This window comes from Myotis daubentonii, chromosome 18, assembly GCF_963259705.1.
Source record: "Myotis daubentonii chromosome 18, mMyoDau2.1, whole genome shotgun sequence".
Taxonomy (NCBI): Eukaryota; Metazoa; Chordata; class Mammalia; order Chiroptera; family Vespertilionidae; genus Myotis; species Myotis daubentonii.
The window spans coordinates 14,779,508-14,800,235 of NC_081857.1; the positions used below are offsets into that span (position 1 = coordinate 14,779,508).

Below are 20,728 nucleotides of genomic sequence, written 5' to 3' on the forward strand. Positions count from 1 at the left end.
TTAAAATTCAGTGACAGATGTGTGTATGCATGGCACATATGGTAATTGCTTGCTTTTTTCAAAACTTCAGAAAGGGTCTTGGGCTCAATACTTGTTCTCCCATACTTTTTTAAAAATTATTATTTTAAATATATTTTTATTGATTTTAGAGGGAGAGGGATAGAAAAATAGAAACCTCAATGGGAAAGAAACATCCATGATTGACTGTCACCTGCACACCCCCTACTGGGGAATGAGCCCACAACCTGGGCATGTGCCCCAGTTGGGAATCGAACCAGTGACCTCTTGGTTCATAGGTCGAAGCTCAATCACTTAGCAACACTGGCCGGGCTACTCTCCCATACTTTTAATTTACAATATTTTATTATACTAAGTGATATTTATAAGGATGACTCTGAAGTACTTTAGTGAGGCATTTTAAGAGCCCAAATCATCAAAGAAAAATTAAATTGACCCCAATATAGGTTTTAGAAGGATTTTTTGCATGGTTTGAAACATTAATAGTGTACTTTATGCTAGCCTTTCTTACACCAGCAGAGGGCAATAAATACTTATAGGTTTAGTGGGAAATTTGGTCTGTAGCAGTGGTTCTCAACCTATTAATGCACGACCCTTTAATACAGTTCCTCATGTTGTGGTGACCCCCAATTTCATTGTTACAAATTGAACATAATTAAAGCATAGTGATTAATCACAAAAACAATATGTAATTATATATGTGTTTTCCAGTGGTCTTAGGCGACCTCTGTGAAAGGGTTGTTCAACCCCCAAAGGGGTCGCAACCCACAGGTTGAGAACCGCTGGTCTGTAGTGTTCTATTCATAGTTTAGAGCTAAAAAGATGAACAGTTACAGTTTTAAAGTTGTATTCTGAATAAAGGAGCCTGTTTATTTTGTGGGAATTTATTTCTTGTTAGGGAGGTTATTAGGCTGATTTTTTTTTTCCCCAAGGGGATTTTATTGGCTTCCATAAAGTCGATCTTGGTTCCTTAAAACTGTCTGGTCATATCTGAATCTATGCATGTCTCTCTCCAATATGACATTTTAGTCAAATCCTTGGTAATATAGCCAATGTTTCCAATTGTGTCCTGTTACAAAGAGAACAGATTCTTAGAGAATGTATGTAAATAACTATATTGCATGAAAATAAGAATACTCACTAAGATTTTCCAAATTTTGTAGGGATCAGGTAGGAAGAAAAAGACAACTTTCAATTTTGCTTAGAAAGGTATAGTTTATCAAATTGCTATGGGTCATAGGTAGGTCAGGAGGGAAAAAACGTGTCCTTATATCTGAAAAACAAAGATTAAAGAACCAATAATATTTAAAATAAAAAATCATGAATATTATCATCTTCATTAGTTCATTTAGTCTCGTGTAGTTCTTGTTGATCTTCATCTTTTGTTAGCAGTTTTATGAAGCCATCAATTTCTCCATTAGAAATCTATATATTCTTACTAATTCAATAGCATGATCTGAAAGATATTAGAACCTTGTATTCCAAAGTACTTTCATGAATCTCTTTGAAGATAAAACACATTTTGCAAAAGCATCAGAGTGAAACAATGACTGTAAGTGACAGAAGACTTAAAATATCATGGTTAAAGATCTGATTACCATGCAGTTGACAGGGAAATTTGCTTATTTCTGTAGCACACATTTTAAAGTGCAACTAGAGCTGCACTTTTCCCAAGTAGAATTATGACTGATAAAACCAGGACATTGTTTTAGAAATTGCATGTAATTTTTAGAACATTTTTTATATTAATAACATTCACTTATGCAATATAACTTAAGAAGGCTTACTTAGCATAACTTATTTGGCAATGTTTCCTATATAATTTAACATGCCAAATAAGTCTAATTAGTTTAATATCTTCCTTTTTATAAAAAGAGAACAAATCTTTTGAAATGTTTTAGAGACCCTCTGAAAAATTAGTTAGTTGAAATAAAAAGATTTCATTTAGAATTTGATTACAGGAAGTTTGTCAAAACTTAAAAGTTTTTAAAATAATCAAATAGGATCACAGGTCACTGTGAAACAATACTTAGCTATTAATTTAACCATAATGACAAAGATTTTGCAGGCAAATTCGGAAAGTTAAATACTTATAAGTAAAACTTAGCTCTTATAATAAAAAATCTGATAAAACATCATAGGAGATTATTTAGATAAAACATAAAATTCCTACTTTTTAGGTAGATTATTCAAAGGTAAAAAAAAAAAAAAAGCCATTCATAATCCCTTTATCAAGAGCAGACCAAATGTCCAATAACACTTCATTCTTTTAACAGGGAAAATCGAATTCTAATTTTGCATCAGCTTACTTTTGATATTAAAACATTTACTTAATTAAATTTTATCTATATGTTAGCCAGCTTGACCATGCATAAAACTCTTTTCTTTTTTTACTTATTTCAGAGAGGGAGGGAGAGGGAGATATAGAAATATCAATGATGAAAGAGAATCATTGATCGGCTTCCTCCTGCATGCCCCCTAGTGGGGATCAAACCAACAACCCGGGACCTTTCAGTCCACAGACCAACGCTCTGTCCAGTGAACCAAACCAACTAGGGCAAATTATTTTCTTAAGATTCCTTTCTCACAAACCTTCTATAATTTTCTTTTTTACATTGAAATTTTGCCCTATGCTTTTTCCTCTCTTTTTTTTAACCAGGCTTTAAGATAAAATTACTTTCTTTTCCCTTAACAAAATATATCTTCATTTCTTATACCATTTTTCTTTTTCCACTGAAAACATAAATCTTATTTTTCTTGGATACTAGGATGTTTCCCTTATTTTAGTAACTTTAACTACATATGTTAATTAGAATTTTCAACCCTTAGAAGCCTTAATTTCTAGTGAAAAATAAGAAGTAAGCAATTGTGGACTGTTATAACAGTGTTTTTTGTTAGCAAACTGTGAACCCATTCCATAATTTCTAGAAACGTATTTGTTCATAGTATAGTCTTTTACTAAAGCACAGAAACATAGTTCACTAACAGACCCAAACATAGTAGATCTATAATATGTGTAGCTGAAATGATTCATATCCTGCTTAACGTCACAGTGAAAGTGCTTAATGTAGAGAGTATTTGATATGTAGGCTTTTTCTTGAAAAGGTATAAGTAGAAAAGTATTTTTCTAGTTTTATTCTAGCAAAAGGAAGGGATTTCTGTGAGCACTAAGGGAAGCTGTTGTACTGTGCTGTGACCTGGAGTTTACCATTAAAAGGGTCACCCAAGCAGAGTCATGGAGTTACTTGATTATTAATGATTGTCGGCACATCCTGTGCAATATACCTAAATTAAATTATGGTACCAGATAAAGTTATAGATGGATATGGAGCTTATGTGTCATCCATTATCCTGTGTAATCAATAAATGATATACTATCCTCTTGAATGACAACTGTATAAGTTTCTTAATTTATTTCCTTCTGTTAGAAGATTGGAGTGGAGATTTGTTTCCTGCCTAAATGTTTTCTTAAATTCTCCAAAACATTTTTTTTCTTTTATTTTCTAATGTTCTGATGCTGGAGACTTCAAATTTTGGTCTCCATAGGTTACATGAACCTATCAAGCACATTATGCTAGACTGGATTACTTGCCCTTGTATCATGTACTGTGAGAAGTCTAAAACTAAAGGCTTAACCTGACCTAGTTGGAGTATCTTACATATGAACATATAGTTTGCCACAATAGCAACTTTTATTCTTCAGCCTATTTCAAGTGCTAGGTTAAAAAGATTCCCTCATCCCAGATAAGCTACCCATAAATCTTAACTCTTTTTACTGATTTTTACCTATTCATGCAACAAATGTTTGAAGGTCTACTCTATTCAAAGCACTGTAAGGATAGTGAGGAAAGAACAAGATATGAAATTTATCCTCAATAGATCAAAAGTCTAAGAGAAAGAAAGATCAGTGTGTTATATAATGGGGAAGGCCATGCCTTGAGGTAGGTAGAGAGGGTCTATAAAGGCACTGAACTGAAAGATTAGACATTGGCTCTATTTTTGTTCTTTAAGAATGTTTTTCACTACTTCCCTTTACTCAGCTCCATACCGAGTATTTGGGTTCAAATCATGAGATTGGATCTAATATAATAATGTAATTTCCTTTATTTTCTGACATTGTCCAGTTTTGGTGAATAGAGCTTGAACATCTGTTTCAATAATCAAAACACTGATTTTTTTCCCATTTGGCAGTGGCTGTCTTCAATGGACATCAGAACTCTACCTTTTATATTAAATCCAGTCTTAGTCCAGATGACCAGTTTTTAATCAGTGGCTCAAGTGATGAAGCTGCCTATATCTGGAAGGTAAGTTGCTAAATTTCCCCCACAAACATGAAAATAAAGTATTCTTGCGAATACTTCTTTTTTTCCAAGATGAGGTAAGTTTATTGTAAACACATAAATGATTAACCTTTTCTACTTCAGATGTTTAGTAAAAGTTGCTTCTTGCCTTTTAATATAGCCAAAACTTCACTCTGTTGTCACAAAATACATCACACTTTCATGGCCAGAGCTTCTCAGAAATTGGCAATCTGTAGCCTTCTATAGATTCAGATTATCCAGAAATTGAGAATTCAGAAAACGGGAAAGAACTTTAATTACTTCGTCCTGCTTCCTGGAAAAACATACTTGGCTGCTTTTCTGCCCTTTGTTTTCAAACTCTCAATCAGCATACATGGAGTATTTTAATCTTTAGGATTCAGTCTATACCCAAATCAGCCATAGAACCTTGCACAAAATACTCAATATTTGTATAGTAATTGTGTTCCTTACTCTCTTCCTAAAAGTGATTTAATCTTCAGGCTACTAAAATAAACGTGGCTTAATAGCATTATTTAAATTTTTTTTGGTTTTACAGATTTCTCATTTCTGCTACACAAACATATACATATAAACTAGTATATTACTTTTAAGATATGTGGTTCTAAAATGACTACTGTAAGCTAGGAAATTTAAAGCTATTCATTTGAAGTCCAATGGAGAAAATTGAAATGTTACACTCAAATAGCACTTGCTGACCACTGAAAAGTGGCTCTTGTAACAATTAATTATAGAAATGTCTGGGAATTCAAGAGAGAAGAGCATTGAGGCATTGTTTTCCTAGGGCTAGAAATTATCTCCTAGGTTGCCCTGTAATTTCATAAATGTCCTTGACATTGGTGAATTGAATGATCAGAGTTCATACATTTTGGGTTTTAGAGTCATAATGTCTAAAACTTTATAGGTCCATAAGTTCAATATTATCAAATCTTTTCTCAAGAGAAATTATATCATTTTTAGTCCTGCCAACCTCTAGGAAGTCATTATCTTTTTTCTTTTAATACAGTGCTAGAATCTTTCAGGTATGAAGCATAAATCTTCAGCTACATTTCATATGATATTGGGGGGAGTACTAAAAATGATTTTTCTATATATGTAGAGTTGCAAAGATGCAAACGCTACCTTATCAAAAGCTTTCAGTAACAATATCCTAGATGGTCACATGGTGGAGATATTGTTCTGTCCAAGATGCTTTTGTATTTGGCTTGTCTCTTTTTCTATAATATATTTCTTTTATTTGTTGTATTTTTAAAAAAATATATTTTATTGATTTTTTACAGAGTGGAAGGGAGAGGGATAGAGAGTTAGAAACATCGATGAGAGAGAAACATCGATCAGCTGCCTCCTGCACGCTCCCTACTAGGGATGTGCCCACAACCAAGGTACATGCCCTTGACCGGAATCAAACCTGGGACCCTTGAGTCCACAGGCCGATGCTCTATCCACTAAGCTAAACCGGTTAGGGCTATTTGTTGTATTTTTAAGTGAAAATTTGTTTATGAAACATAAATTTGAGACCCCCATCTTGTGATAAAAGTTTTCACCTAGTTTCTTATCTATAAAACTTTTCAGAAGAGCTTTAAACTTCAACAATATGTGTCACTAGCACTAATATTTCTGTCTTATATTTTAAATTTTGAGTTTCAGATTAGGTCTTATTGTACTATCTTTTGGTTTTTCCGTTCACCTTCCCTCCTTACCTTTTTTCCTCTAACTTTGGCTCCCAACTTAGCAGTAAGATTTTATTCCTACCAAAATCTTATCTTTTTAAATTTCTTATTTCTTAAAAAAAAAAAAAAAATTTTCCGACACATCAAAAAGCATGATAAGAGATTATCCAAAAAATACTTATGCCCTGATCATTTTTAAAAATAATTTAAAATAAGTTTCTTAATTACATACGTAATTAAGATACAAATACAGTTTTATTGGCAATTCTTACAGCCCTTTTCACTAGTACAAAGGCCTTTTTGGTGGTGGTGGTTGTTTCAGAGAATGAGGGTTGAAGGATGCTCCCCCTCTTTAAAGACATGCAATAAAATTATTTGGCTGGTGTTAGTAACCCATTTTCAGATATCTAATTAATGGCTATCATATATATGGGTGACTCTGAATTCCTAGGCTGGGTCACATGTTAGTACTGAATGACGTGGGTCAGACATGATGTTCTTCTGCCTGTCCACACATAACTCAGTGTGCAGGCTCTGATATTTGAGATCCTGGCAAGCTTACTGCACCTAAAATTGAATTAGCCTAGTGGGGTGGCTCCGTTTTTCTTTTCCATGATAAAACAAGGCGGTTGGGATTTTAAAAGAAAATTTCACACAAGCCAAGTATCCAGCCTATTTGGTTGTCCATAACTCTGCTACATTTCCAGAAGTCCTAATTCTCTCAAGTGTTGGTATTTTTTCTACACTAAAAATTCCATGGGCATAAGAAGACAGTGAAACAAGGAAGTTTTAGATCTTGAGAGGTAGGAGAATGGCCTTTTCATTCTCACCACTGCTCAGCAAATGGGAGATGTAATATAAACTCTTTGATACTAACATCCAAGACTTAAAAAGATTTAATATTGCCATGACCTGTTTGGCTCAGTGGATAGAGCGTCAGCCTGCGGACTGAAAGGTCCCGGGTTCGATTCCGGTCAAGGGTATGTACCTTGGTTTCGGGCACATCCCCAGTGGGAGGTGTGCAGGAGGCAGCTGATTGATGTTTCTAACTTTCTATCCCTCTCCCTTCCTCTCTGTAAAAAATCAATAAAATATATTTAAAAAAAAAAAAGATTTAATATTATATTTTTTCTTCGTAATTTCCTACCCCTTGTCCCACCGTCACCCTTACTCCCTCCTTCCCTGGTTCATTTCTGATGTAGCGACTGAATAGTATTGAAGTGGTTATAAATAAACTGATTTGGCACAGTCATTGTACCGCTGACTGGTGAAACATTGAGCCTGACACTTTAGGAAGTGTAAATGATCTCATGGCAGAAATAAAGATTATATTTGGTTTCTCACTGGGCAGAGTAAGGAGATTTTTTGAGGAAGGGTGCTGATCTTTTTGCATGTTTAAGTATATAAATGTTTTATGAGGTCTGTAGGTTAGAGCCAGTTACTACTAGAAGTACCTTCGTAGTTCTGGGAGTTTAACTTTGGGATTCTTATGTTTTGAATTAAAGTCTTTATAACAGCCGAAACCGGTTTGGCTCAGTGGATAAAGCGTCGGCCTGCGGACCGAAAAGTCCCAGGTTCGATTCCGGTCAAGGGCATGTACCTGGGTGGCGGGCACATCCCCAATAGATGTGCAGGAGGCGGCTGATCGATGTTTCTGTCTCATCGATGTTTCTAACTCTCTCTATCTCTCTCCCTTCCTCTCTGTAAAAAATCAATAAAATATATTTTAAAAAATAAAAATAAATAAAGTCTTTATAACAAGTGGAATACGTAAGAGGACAATTTTCTGTGTTTTGACCATCCCAGAATGCATAGATGTAAATGTCTCTTGGACTTAATGGTCTCCTCTTTTTAAAAGTAGAGGAAGGCTTAAAAAAAATAATGTAATTATGGTAATTTTTTATAATAATGAAATGACAATAAATAAAAATTTATTTGAATAAAAATGAAGGATTTAAAAGCCACCTGAGTTTCATTCGAGGAAACTAATCTTCCTTGAAGTATACCATACTAGGATAGTCTTAACCTGCATTCATAAATACTTATTGGACATTAGTTCTTATTTCAATTCACAACATGCCCTTCCCTCCACTTTTGTTATTTAAATAGACTTCATATAAAATAACCTATGTTAGTCATTTTATTGTGTACATTTCAGTGATTTTGAGTATAATCACAATACTATGCAACTGTCACCACCATCTCATTTCCAAACGTTTTTATCGCTCCAGAAAGAAACTCCGTACCCTTTAATACTCACCTGCCTCTGGCAACCACTAACCTATGTTCTGTCTATGGATTTACCTATTCTGGACATTTCATATAAATGGAATCATACAATATGTGATCTTTTATATCTGAGTTGTTTTACTTAACACGTTCTTTTTCTAAATATATTTTTATTGATCTCAGAGAAGAAGGGAGAGGGAGAGAGAAATAGAAACGTCAATGATGAAAGAGAATCATTGGCTGCCTCCTGCACACCCCACACTGGGGATTGAGCCTGCAACCCCAAATTAAACCCAGGACCCTTTGGTCCTCAGACCAATGCTCTAGCCACTGAGCCAAACCAACTGGGGTTCATTTAACATGTTTTTAAGATTTATTATTATTATTGCATGTATCAGTACTTCATTCCTTTTTATGGCTGAATATTTCATTGTATAGCTAGTAAACATTTTGTTTATCCATTCATCTATTGGTCGACATTGGACTTATTCTACTCTGGCTTTCTGAATAAAACTATGAATATTCATGTACAGGTTTATTATTTGAACACTAGAGGCCCGATGCACGAAGATTCGTGCAAGAATGGGCCTTCCTTCCCCTGGCTGCCGGCACCGCCTTCACTCTGGCCCAGAGCCACCTTTCTGCCTTCATTCCGGCCCGGAGCTGCCCAGAGGCCTGGAGCGGCTGGGGTGGTGCGGAACGCCATGGCAACGATGCAGGCGTCCCGCCCCACTCCACCCCCACCACTTGGTGCCTGCGTATGCAAATTAACCTGCCATCTTTGTTGGGGTGATTTGCATGCTCACTCCTGATTGGCAGGTGGGCGTCATGAAGGTATGGTCAATTTGCATCTTTCTCTTTTATTAGTGTAGACTAGAGGTTCGGTGCACAAAACTTTGCGTACTGGGGGGTGAAGGGGGTCCCTCAGCCCAGCCTGTGCCCTCTCGCAGTCTGGGACCCCTCAGGGGATGACCACCTGCTGGTTTAGGCCCACTCCCCAGGGAATTGGGCCTGAGATGGCAATCAGACATCCCTCTGGCAGCCCGGCAGCCCTCTGGGGATGTCCACTTGCCAGCGGGGAGCAGGCCTAAACTGCAGTTGGACATCCTTAGTGCTGCTGAGGAGGCAGAAGAGGCTCCCACCACCACCACTGTACTGGCGGCCATCAGCCTGGCTTGTGGCTGAGCAGAGCTCCTCCCATGTGAGAGCAACCTGACCACCAGAGGGCAGCTCCTGCATTGAGAGTCTGCCCCCTGGTGGTCAGTGTGTGTCATAGTGACCAGTCATTCCCAGTCTTTCTGCTGTTAGGGTCAGTTTTCATATTACCCTTTTAATATATAGGATAGAGGCCTGTTGCACAGGTGGGGGCCGGCTGGTTTGCCCTGAAGGGTGTCCCGGATCAGGGTTGGGGGCCTGGATGAGGGGTCCTGGCTGTTAGCAGCTGGTCACACTCCCTTCAGGGTGGGGGTCCCCACTGGGGTGCCTGGCCAGTCTGGGTGAGGGGCTGAGGCCCGTTTTCAGGCTGGCGGGTGACTGGAGCTCCCAATCTCTCCTTTTTTTCTTTTTTTTTTCATTCTGGGATTTATTTACCTTCTATGGCTGTCATTGGAGCTGAGAGCCAGCTTTAGCTCTGAGGCTCGGCTCCAGCTCTGAGACCTTGGCTGGTGAAAGCAGGTATCTGGGTTTGTTTGGGTTCTATAATTGTAACACTGTTGCGGTCCTGCTCACTCCAGCTCTGAGCTCCAGCTCTGACGGCTGAAAGCAGGTTTCTGGAGTTTATTTAGCTTCTATAATTGCAACATTGTTTCTTAGAGTTGCAGCTCCGAGGCCGGCAGCGGCAGGCGGGGAATGTTGGCTTCCTCCATTACTGGAGCAGGCAAGCCTCCTGTTCGCTTCAGCTGCGTGGCTGCATGGCTGCCGGCCGCTATCTTGGTTGGCAGTTAATTTGCATATCTCGCTGATTAGCCAATGGGAAGGGTAGCGAAGTTACGGTTAATTACCATGTTTCTCTATTATTAGATAGGATGTTTTCAATTCTCCTGGGAGAATATACCTAAGAGTAGAATTGTTGGGTCATATGGTAATTCTATGTTTGGCTTTTTGATGTTTTCATTTTTAATTCTGTGTAAAGTGCCTATGGTAATTATTCAACAAATGCTGGCTTTTATTATCATTATTATTCCTACCTTATTATGAAATTGTAAAAAAAAAAAGTTTTTCTAGGGGATCTAGCCTTTGTTTTTTCTCTTAGATCCTATAGATAAATGCAGTAATGTACGTTCATTCTACTGGTAGATGTTTGATTTTCTTTTGGAAATTTATTTTGATCTTTGAGTACACGTTTAGGTTCTTCTAGGTATTATAATACCTGGAAACTGAGGAAGGGGTTGTATCATGAAATGAAAAGCTAGAGGCAACAAGCAGAGTAAACCAATGGAGAATAATACGTTTCTACCAGGGAGGGTCAAGAGGGCATGAGGATTTCCTTTTCCTTTAAATTTGCTGCTATCAGACCTGCTTGGGTCTTGGGTGATTAGAAACTTAATAGGCTGGGACCCATTAGTAGAGGAGGAAGGAGAATTTCTGTGGCTATTCAGATAGTTAAAGACTATCTTGAAATATGCTAACTCGTAGGAGAATAAGTTATTGTTGTCTGTGACATTGTAGGAGTAGGCAGTAAGTGAAATCCTTTCAGATAGTACTCAGAAAAAGCTTCCTTTCTGTTAAACTTTTATTGACACAGCAAGGCAAAGTAGACTCTGTTCTTTGTCTTCTTTTGCTCTTTGAATCATTATATATGTGACATTTAACCCAAGAGAGGAGTAGTAATAAGTTGGGTAACCTTATGATTCGGTGTGTCAAGTCTTTTCACTACAATCTGAGGAATCTATTAAGTTTTCTTAGCCATATTCACAAATACTCTTTCCAAAGTTGCTTCCACTTTTTCTATAAAAATGAGCAATGATTCAGAGCCTCAGGAAATTGACAAGAATAATTTCTCTTTTTCAAACAAACGTGCTAATAATAATTATGTGAGTTTGTTCTTCATATTGTGCTGATCAATTCCTGTGGCCTCTGAAAGAGATTAATAGCTCTTGAATCAGACAGCTGTCAAATAGATATTACTATTGGTATCCAATGAGGGGGGAAATAGGATTCTTAATCACATGTGTAATACTTCACAGTGTGACCTTTTTTATACATTAAATTGTGGCAATACTTACTTGAAAATTCAAGGTTTCTTTAAGCAAATTAACTGAAATAAAATTTTGGAGGAGTTTTTCTTCCAAAAATGATATCAAAGGGCCATGTAAAATAGAGTTTATATCCTTCAAAATGAAGGGACATAACTTTAGACTTTGGTAAAAGTCAGTCAGTCTTCTTTTGGAAGAAAGACGATCCTCTTATCCCAAGAATGTTAATAGCTTGTCTCAGGTACCTTAAGGAAATATATAGTTCATATAGAATTCCCGGAGGTAGCTGGCTAGAGAAGATCTAAAAATGTCTAGGGTATGTAAAAGCAGGATTCTACTTGAAGTGCACTACCTAGCAGATGAACCTCATCCTTCCATAAAGTTTACCAGCTTAGAGGTAAGGGACAATACCATTTTGAGTTTTAGTTAAAATATATATATATATATATATATATATATATATATATATATATATAAAATATAGATAATCCTGATTAGAAATAAGACCTATACTGGTATCTAAACTCATTATTTACTTATTTGGCTGTTTTATCAGATCAATGGTGAAAATACTTTGATTGCCCATTGGGACTCTTTTACTAAGCTATAATTAAAGCATGCCTAGGGGCCTTTGGTAACAACCCTAAAGATCTCTATGCACAAATATGAAAAGAGTCAAAGCCTTTATGTGGGATTCCTAACACTGTTCTGCTGACATTTCTTTTTGATGGTCTGCTAGGTGTCCACACCCTGGCATCCTCCAACTCTGCTCCTGGGTCATTCTCAAGAGGTCACATCTGTGTGCTGGTGTCCATCAGATTTCACAAAGGTTTGTAAACAAATCTCCATAGTTGGATTAAAAAATAGATCATAGATTTGTATGTTTTCTCAAGGTTTAGTTTGAGTTACATAGATTTTCATGCTTAAATATTTAAAGGATCTAGAGGCCAACCAGTGTTTATATCAGCATCAGAGTTATTCCTTTCCTAAACATAGAATTCCATTTTTAACATAATTAAAATTAAATTTTATAAGGTAAAAAAATCTAAGGTGAGAACTTGTTTGTTTGTTTTTAACTTTTCTACATATAAATGTGGTAACATCTTCACTATTCTTCACAGTCCAGCTTAGATTTTTCACATGCCTAAAAAATGCTTAGTGTGAAGTTTTACTGTGTTAGGTTATCTGTGATTAAACTACACAAGAAGTAGTTCCAAAATGTTCAGACACTGGAAAAAAGAAAATACTCTCAGTTAAATTGTTTTAATAGTGAAAACAAATTTTAAAACCCTGAAATATAGAAAGGCCAGAAACAAACAAATCCCTATGAGTATATATATGTAGGGATTTTATATAATACTAGCCCCAGTTCCACTCACTCTTCTACCCTCTACTTCCTCTAGTCTTTGGGTTATTCTAGGTTTATAGGAAATCTCAATTATGTAGAGATCTCTACTTTCTCATTTTGACATTTGCCTATTTTACCATCTGTTTTTTATCTTCTGGGAACTTTTCATGGTCTAGTTTACTCCTGGCGGCATCCCTCCTAGTAGCCCTGTATGACCATTTCTGTGGTCAGCTTCATGATGGACCTTTTTTTGAAATCATTACTTTAATTACCAATAATTACATTGACATTACACTAGTGACATTTGTCCTTTGAGATTCCATTCTTACAGTAAAATATCTCCTTTTAACTGAAGTTCTGTGTCATCTTAGAACTTACTTAGATGGTTTTTAAATTATTCAGTTATGTCATCTCTTTGCAACCGTCATATGTTGCCCTTATCTCTACACACAGAAAGGATTCAAAAAAGTGGCAGGGTAGTTTACCAATACTAATCTAATAACCTCCTTTTTAAAAAGTTTGAAATAATTTTGTCCCTAGCATAGAGTTAGGAAGGTAAAATATGGTTTTAAAAATAAAAAGGTCTTGCCTTTGAAATTGGAAAAATTTGTATCTAGATCTGCCGCTCAACTATGGTTATCTTTGGCAAATAATTTTATTCCTATTTTGTAGATGAGATTATTTAAGTACAAGTATTTTTATATTGTGAAAATTAAATAAGATAAAGAATGCAAATTGTCAAACACACGGTAGGTGCCCTATAAATAATAACTCTTGTTAACAGACTGTAGAGTAACTGGAGATTCCAGGCATTTTTTGTTGAGCAGTTAAATATGTGTGTCTTCTTTTGGCCTCCCATTAAGGAAAGGAAAAAGCTGCCAGTCTCTTGGGGCCAAGACTTAAGAGAACGTGTGTTCTTTTTTTTTCTATCTCTTTAGTGACTGAAATAGAGAAATTATATAAACAAATGCTCTGGTACCAGTGGCCATTTGCCACAAGCTCTTCTAGTTGGACTTTCTCTGCCATAAAAGGCTTGGGACCAAGATCAGGAATGGTCAGATATTTTTAAAGGGGCAAAGGTTATTTTTAACTTCTTTCAGCCCAGTGAACTTGTTTTCCCAGATTGCTCCTTTACCTATCTGAAGAAAAATCAAAAGATTGGTTTCATTCAGCTTATCACAGCCTACTAGAGTCATGTACTAAGTCTGATCTTGGAAATTATCCCATTACTTTGGCAATAAGCCAGAACATGCAGATTTCAGAGGAAAGTCATTGAAATTGAATGTTGGGGGCATACACTGATTGATCATTTAAGAGAAAGAGAAAGCAAAAAGAATATCTTAATTAAATATTTCATAGTTGCATGGAGGTGATAAAGATAATGACTTGCCCAACTTCTTGAGAATAAAATGCACCTGGTTTATAGTAGAGCTTTAGGTTAATAAGAAATGACTGGTAACAAAAGACATACCAGCAGAATGTATATTAAAATGAAACTAGAGAATTGACTTTGGAAATCTGCAATGATTCCTCAAAGCAAGGAAGAGGAATATATAATCTTTCAGATGCCATTTTCTATATCCTATTATATCAAACAAAATAATTTTCCAGTCATGATGAGCCTTTAGACATACCTACTTTTTACTTTGTTGTGAATGTTTCATTAAAATGTCTTAACTCCCTTTCTGATTCTTAGATTGCTACCTGCTCTGATGACAATACACTGAAAATCTGGCGCTTAAATAGAGGCTTAGAGGAGAAATCAGGAGACAAATTGTCCACAGTGGGTTGGGCCTCTCAGAAGAAAAAAGAGGCTAGAGCTGACCCAGGTAAGGATCCTGTACATTTTTCCTACATGTTTTATGGTTTGATTGGTTTAGTTCTGCAGTACAGAGTATTAAGCTAGAATTGATGTTTGGTATATATATATATATATATATATATATATTTTTTTTTTTTTTAAAGATATATTTTATTGATTTTTTACAGAGAGGAAGGGAGAGGAATAGAGAGTTAGAAACATCAATGAGAGAGAAACATCAATCAGCTGCCTCCTGCACACTCCCTACTGGGGATGTGCCCACAACCAAGGTACATGCCCTTGACCTGACTCAAACCTGGGACCCTTGAGTCTGCAGGCTGACACTCTATCCACTGAGCCAAACCAGTTAGGACTTGGTATATTTTTAAAGAAAAGCATCTTCTTGACATTCTTTTCAATAACTATTTTCTGAGTACTACTGTTTATCATCTATATAAGATACTTCAATACAGTGGTGGTTTTATTTGTAAAATATCTATTGAACACTTGCTAGGCACTGTTCTAAGTTGAACAAAAGAGTCGTGAATATAAAAAATGCTAATGAAGGTTACATATTAGTGTGAAAGGCAATAAACAAGTTAAAGAAGTAAATTATGTACTATGTCAGATCACAGTAGTGCTTAGGAAAAATGAAAGCAAGGAAGGGAGATTGGCAAAGTGTGCTATTAAAATTTTAAATTAGGTGCCCAGGGAAACCTCAGTGAAACATGGTATTTAAGTGAAGGAAGTAACCTCGCCCATGTTGCTCAGTGGTTGAACCAGGAGGTCACTTTTTGATTCCCAGTTAGGGCACATTGCCCGGGTTGTGGGCTCAATCCCCAGTAGAGGGTATATAGGAGGCAACAGATCAATGATTCTCATCATTGATGTTTCTATCCCTTTCTCCCTCTCCCTACCTCTCTCTGAAATCAATAAAAACATTTTTTTTTTAAAAAAAAGAAGTAAAATAGTGGACCATGTGGATATTTTGTCAGGCATAACAGCAAATACAAAGGCCCTGAAGCAGGAGTAGGCCTGGCATACAGGTTAGGGCAAAAGTAGGTTTACAGTTGTGAGTATGAAAAATACAAAGTTTATTCTTATATTATTATTTATTAATTGTATTGTTTCCCATACAGACAACTGTAAGCCTACTTTTACTCACCCTGTATTAACATACATAAATGCACCCATTTAAAGTCTATAGTTTAGTGGTCTTTAATATATCAGAGTTGGGCAGTCATCAGCACAGTCTAATTTTAGGGTATTTCAGCACCTGAAATGAGGGCTACAATTTCTTCATATTTTTACTAACATTTGTTTTTGTTCATCTGTTTGATTTTAACTATCCTTGTGAGTTCAGTGAAGTGGTATCCCATTGCAGTTTTGATTTGTATTTCCCTGATGGCTGATGATGATGATGTTCACGAACAGAGCAGGGCGGATAGGGAGGTTGTGGCCCCGCCCCCTGTCACACACAGAGTTGCAGGGTGATCAGGGGGTTTGGGCACTGCCCCCTGTCATGCTGATCCCTGTGCCGGGAGGCCTTGCAGCTCCGCTGATCCCGGTGCTGGGAGGCATATTACCCTTTTACTATATAGGATAGAGGCCTGGTGCATGGGTGGGGGCTGGCTGGTTTGCCCTGAAGGGTGTCCTGGATCAGGGTGGGGGTCCCCCCTGGGGTGCCTGGCCAGCCTGGATGAGGGGATGATGGCTGTTGGCAGCTGGTCACACACCCTTCAGGGTGGGGGTCCCCACTGGGGTGCCTGGCCAGCCTGGATAAGGGGCTGAGGGCTGTTTTCAGGCTGGTGGGTGACTGAAGCTCCCAACCGCTCCTTTTTTTCTTTTTCTTTTTTTAATTCTGGGCCAGCTTTAGCTCTGGCTCCAGCTCTGAGGCCTCTGCTGCTGAAAGCAGGTATCTGGTTTGTTTGGGTTCTATAATCGAGACACTGTATCAACTCCAGCTCTGAGATCCCGGCAGGCCGGCTGAAAGCGGGTTTCTGGGGTTTTGTTTAGCTTCTATATTTGTTACAATGTTTCAAACTGCAAGCTCAGAGGCCGGCAGCGGCAGGTGGGGAACGTTGGTTTCCTCCGTCACTGAAGCAAGCAAGCCTCATGTTAGTTTCAAGCTGCCTGGCTGCCGGCCGCCATCTTGGCTGGCAGTTAATTTGCATATCGCCCTGATTAGCCAATGGGAAGGGTAGCGGTCATACGCTAATTACCATGTTTCTCTTTTATTAGATAGGATATTTTCTTTGGAGAAATAACCTGTGTAGATCCTTTGCCCATATTTTAGTTGGGTTATTTCTCTTTTTATTGTTGAGTTGTAAGCATTCTTTATATATTATGGGTATATTCCTTGTCATATAATAATTTTCAAATACATTTTTCTTATTCTGTAGGTTGTTGTTTTTTCCTTCACTTTATTGGTGGTGTCCTTCGACACACAAAAATTTCTAACTTCGATGAAGTACAATTTATCTCTCTTTTGTCATTTGTGTTTTTGATGCTGTATTCAAGAAGCCATTGCCTATCCTAAGTTCACAAAGATTTACTTCCTATTTTTTCTTCTAGCTAAGAGTTGTTTTATTTTAAAATTAGTCCATTTTGTATTATTTTTGTCTACAATGTGAGGCAAGGATCCAAATTCATTCTTTTCTTGTGGATATCTAGTTTTTTCTCAATATCGTTTATTTTAAAGAGACTATTCATTACCCCATTGAATTGTTTTTCCATCCTTGCCAAAAATCAAATGACTCTAAATGTAAGGCTTTGTTTCTGGACTCTCAATTCTATTTCATTGATCTATATGTCTGTTCTTATGCCAGTACCACATTGTCTTGATTACTATAGCTTTGTAGTAGGTTTTGAAATTGGAAAGTCTGAGTCTCCAATTTTCTTCTTTTTCAAGATTTTTTTTACTATTATGGGTCTCTCTTATTTCTATACAAATTTTAGGACCATTTTGTCAATTTCTGCAAAATAGCTCTCTGGGCCCTAGCCAGTTTGGCTCAGTGGATAGAGGGTTGGCCTGTGGACCAAAGGGTCCCAGGTTTGATTCCCGTCAAGGGAACGTAACTTTATTGCAGGCTCCTCCCTGGCCCAGGCCCTAGTCAGGACTCGTGCAGGAGGCAACCAATCAATGTGTTTCTCTCACATTGATATTTCTCTCTGTGTTTCCCTCTCTCTTCCACACTCTAAAAATCAATGGAAAAATATCCTTGGGTTTGGAGTAACAAAAAAACCCAACATGTCAAGGTTCGGGGGAAAAAGGAGACATATGTAATACTTTTTGCAATACTTTAAGCAATAAAAAAATAAAAATAAAATTAAAACAACAACAACAACAAAAATAGCTCTCTGGGATTTTGATAGGGATTGCGTTGAATGTGTAGATCAGTTTTATTTGTATTGTCATGTTAATAATGTTGTCTTCTGATTCATGTATATGGGATGTCTGGCTGCTGCCTTGTCTTTATATGGACTTTTCTCTCCCTAATTTTAGAAAACATAAGAGAAGAATTATATGAGGAAAGGGCTATTAGTATTTCTACCATTCACATATAATTTTAACAATTTGAGGGTTTTTCCAATTTTTTTCCTTTATCCACAGAGATTCTTAACTGACTCATAGTAATATCATATATACATTTGCATTTCTTGGGGATTTTTTCCACTGAACATGCTCTTCTAAGCACCTTCTGTTATCTTTTTAACAAAACGTGTAAAATAGTCCATTCTTCTCTTGTAGTTGGACATTTTGTTCCAAATATTCTGTGAAATTTTTTTTCTGAATTTAGGGTCCCCCCTTCCATTAAAATGAATTCCCAGTGGTGGAATTTTATGTCATTGGCTATAACCATTTTAAGATTTCAGATGAAAAGTATGTTGCTTTTAATGTTAATATTTAGTGTGTCATTAATTCTTCTTACTTTTGGAAGCCAAGTCACACAACAAGTTCCTCATTTGGACCAAATTTGGACCATCATAATAACATATAGCCATTATTGAGTACTAGCACCATTGTTTTAAGGACCTACTTGGATTATTTAATTCCCAAAATAACTGAAACTGAAGCTCAAGGAAGTTAGATTTGTCTAAGATCACACAGCTGTGAAGTTGAAGTACAACCGGAGTTCAAAGCTTGCAGTCTGATTCTAGAGCATATACTTGGAAACACTGCAGTATTGCCTTCTTTAGAAACCCACACAGCAAAGCTAAGTTCAAGTTAAGACCAGGACTTATACCTAGATTTTTCTTATTTCTGGGCGATGCCGGAGTCATTCTGAAGAGCACTATAGGGTAACAACCTGACATGAGTGCCAAAGGCTGGCACACTGGCCATTAAATCCTGTAAACCACCGTCCAGCAGCAGACTGGCTGCTGCTAATCACACTGCCATTTTGAGAATTATGTTCCTCTGCTTTCCCAAGCTTCTAATGGCCACCCCAACTTCTCTTGCTTGTCCTGGACTGCATATCTTCTCTCTGGCCCTTTTAACACACCAGCTGAAAGGCTTTAAATCCCAGGACCCTCTGCCCTACTTTTCCTAGCCAATACCTGCTCTGTGGCTATTATTTCACTATTTCAGCCAGAGATCTGACAAGGCCAATGGTTCTCAACCCTGGCTGTGCATCCGAACCACTTGTGGAGTTTTTTTAAACGTTTGAGCGTCCCAGAGATTGTTCAGTAGGTCTGGGGTGGAGGCCAAGTACCTGTATTTTTATAAAACTCCAAGTCTGGTATGCAGCCAGGATTGAGAACCTCTAGTCTAGGCATTATTGAGTACAAAAATGATTACCCTTATCTTGAAGAGAAGGAAACCTTACCTGTTCTATCTTAAGTGCTTGCTGCAGTCTCAAAAGTCAGAATACTTACAAAGACTTTTTTTTCTTAATGCCTGGAACCTCACCCTCATCCCTCTCAGCAGTCCTGAGATCTAACAAACATTGTTTAATAATTCCTGACTAGCTACATTTTAGGCACTGGACCTAAAAATGACTAAAGCATCATCACCTGCCCTCTAGGTGCTTGCAATTTAGTCCAGGAGGCAGATTTAAAAGGGAAAAAAAAAGCTATATAGTACATTCTAAACATCATCACTCCTAGCTGTATAAACAAAAGGCTCTGAAAACGCATTTCCTATGGGAGAAAAGGAAAGAAGTTTGTGAATTCTATGCAGTTGTCATCAGAGCCTGGAAACATGAGGAGAATTTTTGCCTGGCAAAAAAGGGGCAGAGTTGGCAAGAAAACCACGTAAATAAAGACGGAGATGTGACAGTACACAGCTTGTTCAGGAAGCAGTGAGTAGTCCGTCTCCTGTAACAGGATCCTAAAGTAGCATAGTTCGTGATAAGGTTGAAAAGGTAGAGTCAGGCCAGATGGCACACCCTTATGTAGAAAGAAACTACAAATTAACTGATTGTTGTAAGCTTTTCCATAATTTCTCGAAGGAACTACCTTTTAGGAAGCCTTTAGAGCAATAACCCAGTCTATACTGTGTCATCAGACCTCTTGTAGTGTTTAAGGTTAATAGGGGTTGATTCACTTAAGTAGATGAAGTACTAAATTTTATTTGAATCTATATGCCAGTAAGGTGACATACTATCCAGCTGTAAAAAATAAAAAAGAGTAGTATTTCTAAGTGTTCTTTCAGGAAACGATATAAAGAGAAAAAGATATACTGTTCAGAGAAAAGAGCAAACTGCAGAGCATGTGTGTTTAATAATCCATTGTGGTCTTTTTAAGGTATATACATATTCCTTTATTTGTGCTAGTAATAACCACATAAAAAATTGAGGAATGCACATAAGAGAGAAATGAGAAGGTTGAAGAGAAGACTTTTATAATCTCATTATAGTTAAAAATAAAGGATTTGAATTTGACCCAGAGTTTAAGCTCTGTTAAGCTTCAAAGTTAACAAAAACTTATCTTTGACCCCCATGGCTTACTCCTTTCTTCATTATAACATCTTGAAGGAAAAAGTAATGCTCCAGTTTTCCACCACATCAGACTTCCCGCTGACCTTTAATAAACACTTCAGGTGTCTGTCACTTAAGTAACAGAAACTTACACACCTGCCTCGTCCCTGGCCCAGCTTTTCCTTCTCCCCTAATCCTGCCTATGAATCTTCGTGTTGTAAGACTCAT

The 20,728-nt window shown here is 37.1% G+C and overlaps 1 protein-coding gene across 8 annotated transcripts in view; it reads left to right on the top strand.

The window, feature by feature from the left end:
• DTL (denticleless E3 ubiquitin protein ligase homolog) overlaps nt 1–20,728 on the top strand; it is a 66,434-nt gene that overhangs the window by 17,742 nt on the left and 27,964 nt on the right. For all 8 annotated transcript variants that reach the window (XM_059675293.1, XM_059675292.1, XM_059675291.1 and 5 more), the window contains 3 exons: nt 4,210–4,322; nt 12,170–12,259; nt 14,475–14,607. In XM_059675293.1, the coding sequence (XP_059531276.1) occupies nt 4,210–4,322; nt 12,170–12,259; nt 14,475–14,607 (336 nt within the window). The remainder of the gene's footprint in view (nt 1–4,209; nt 4,323–12,169; nt 12,260–14,474; nt 14,608–20,728) is intronic.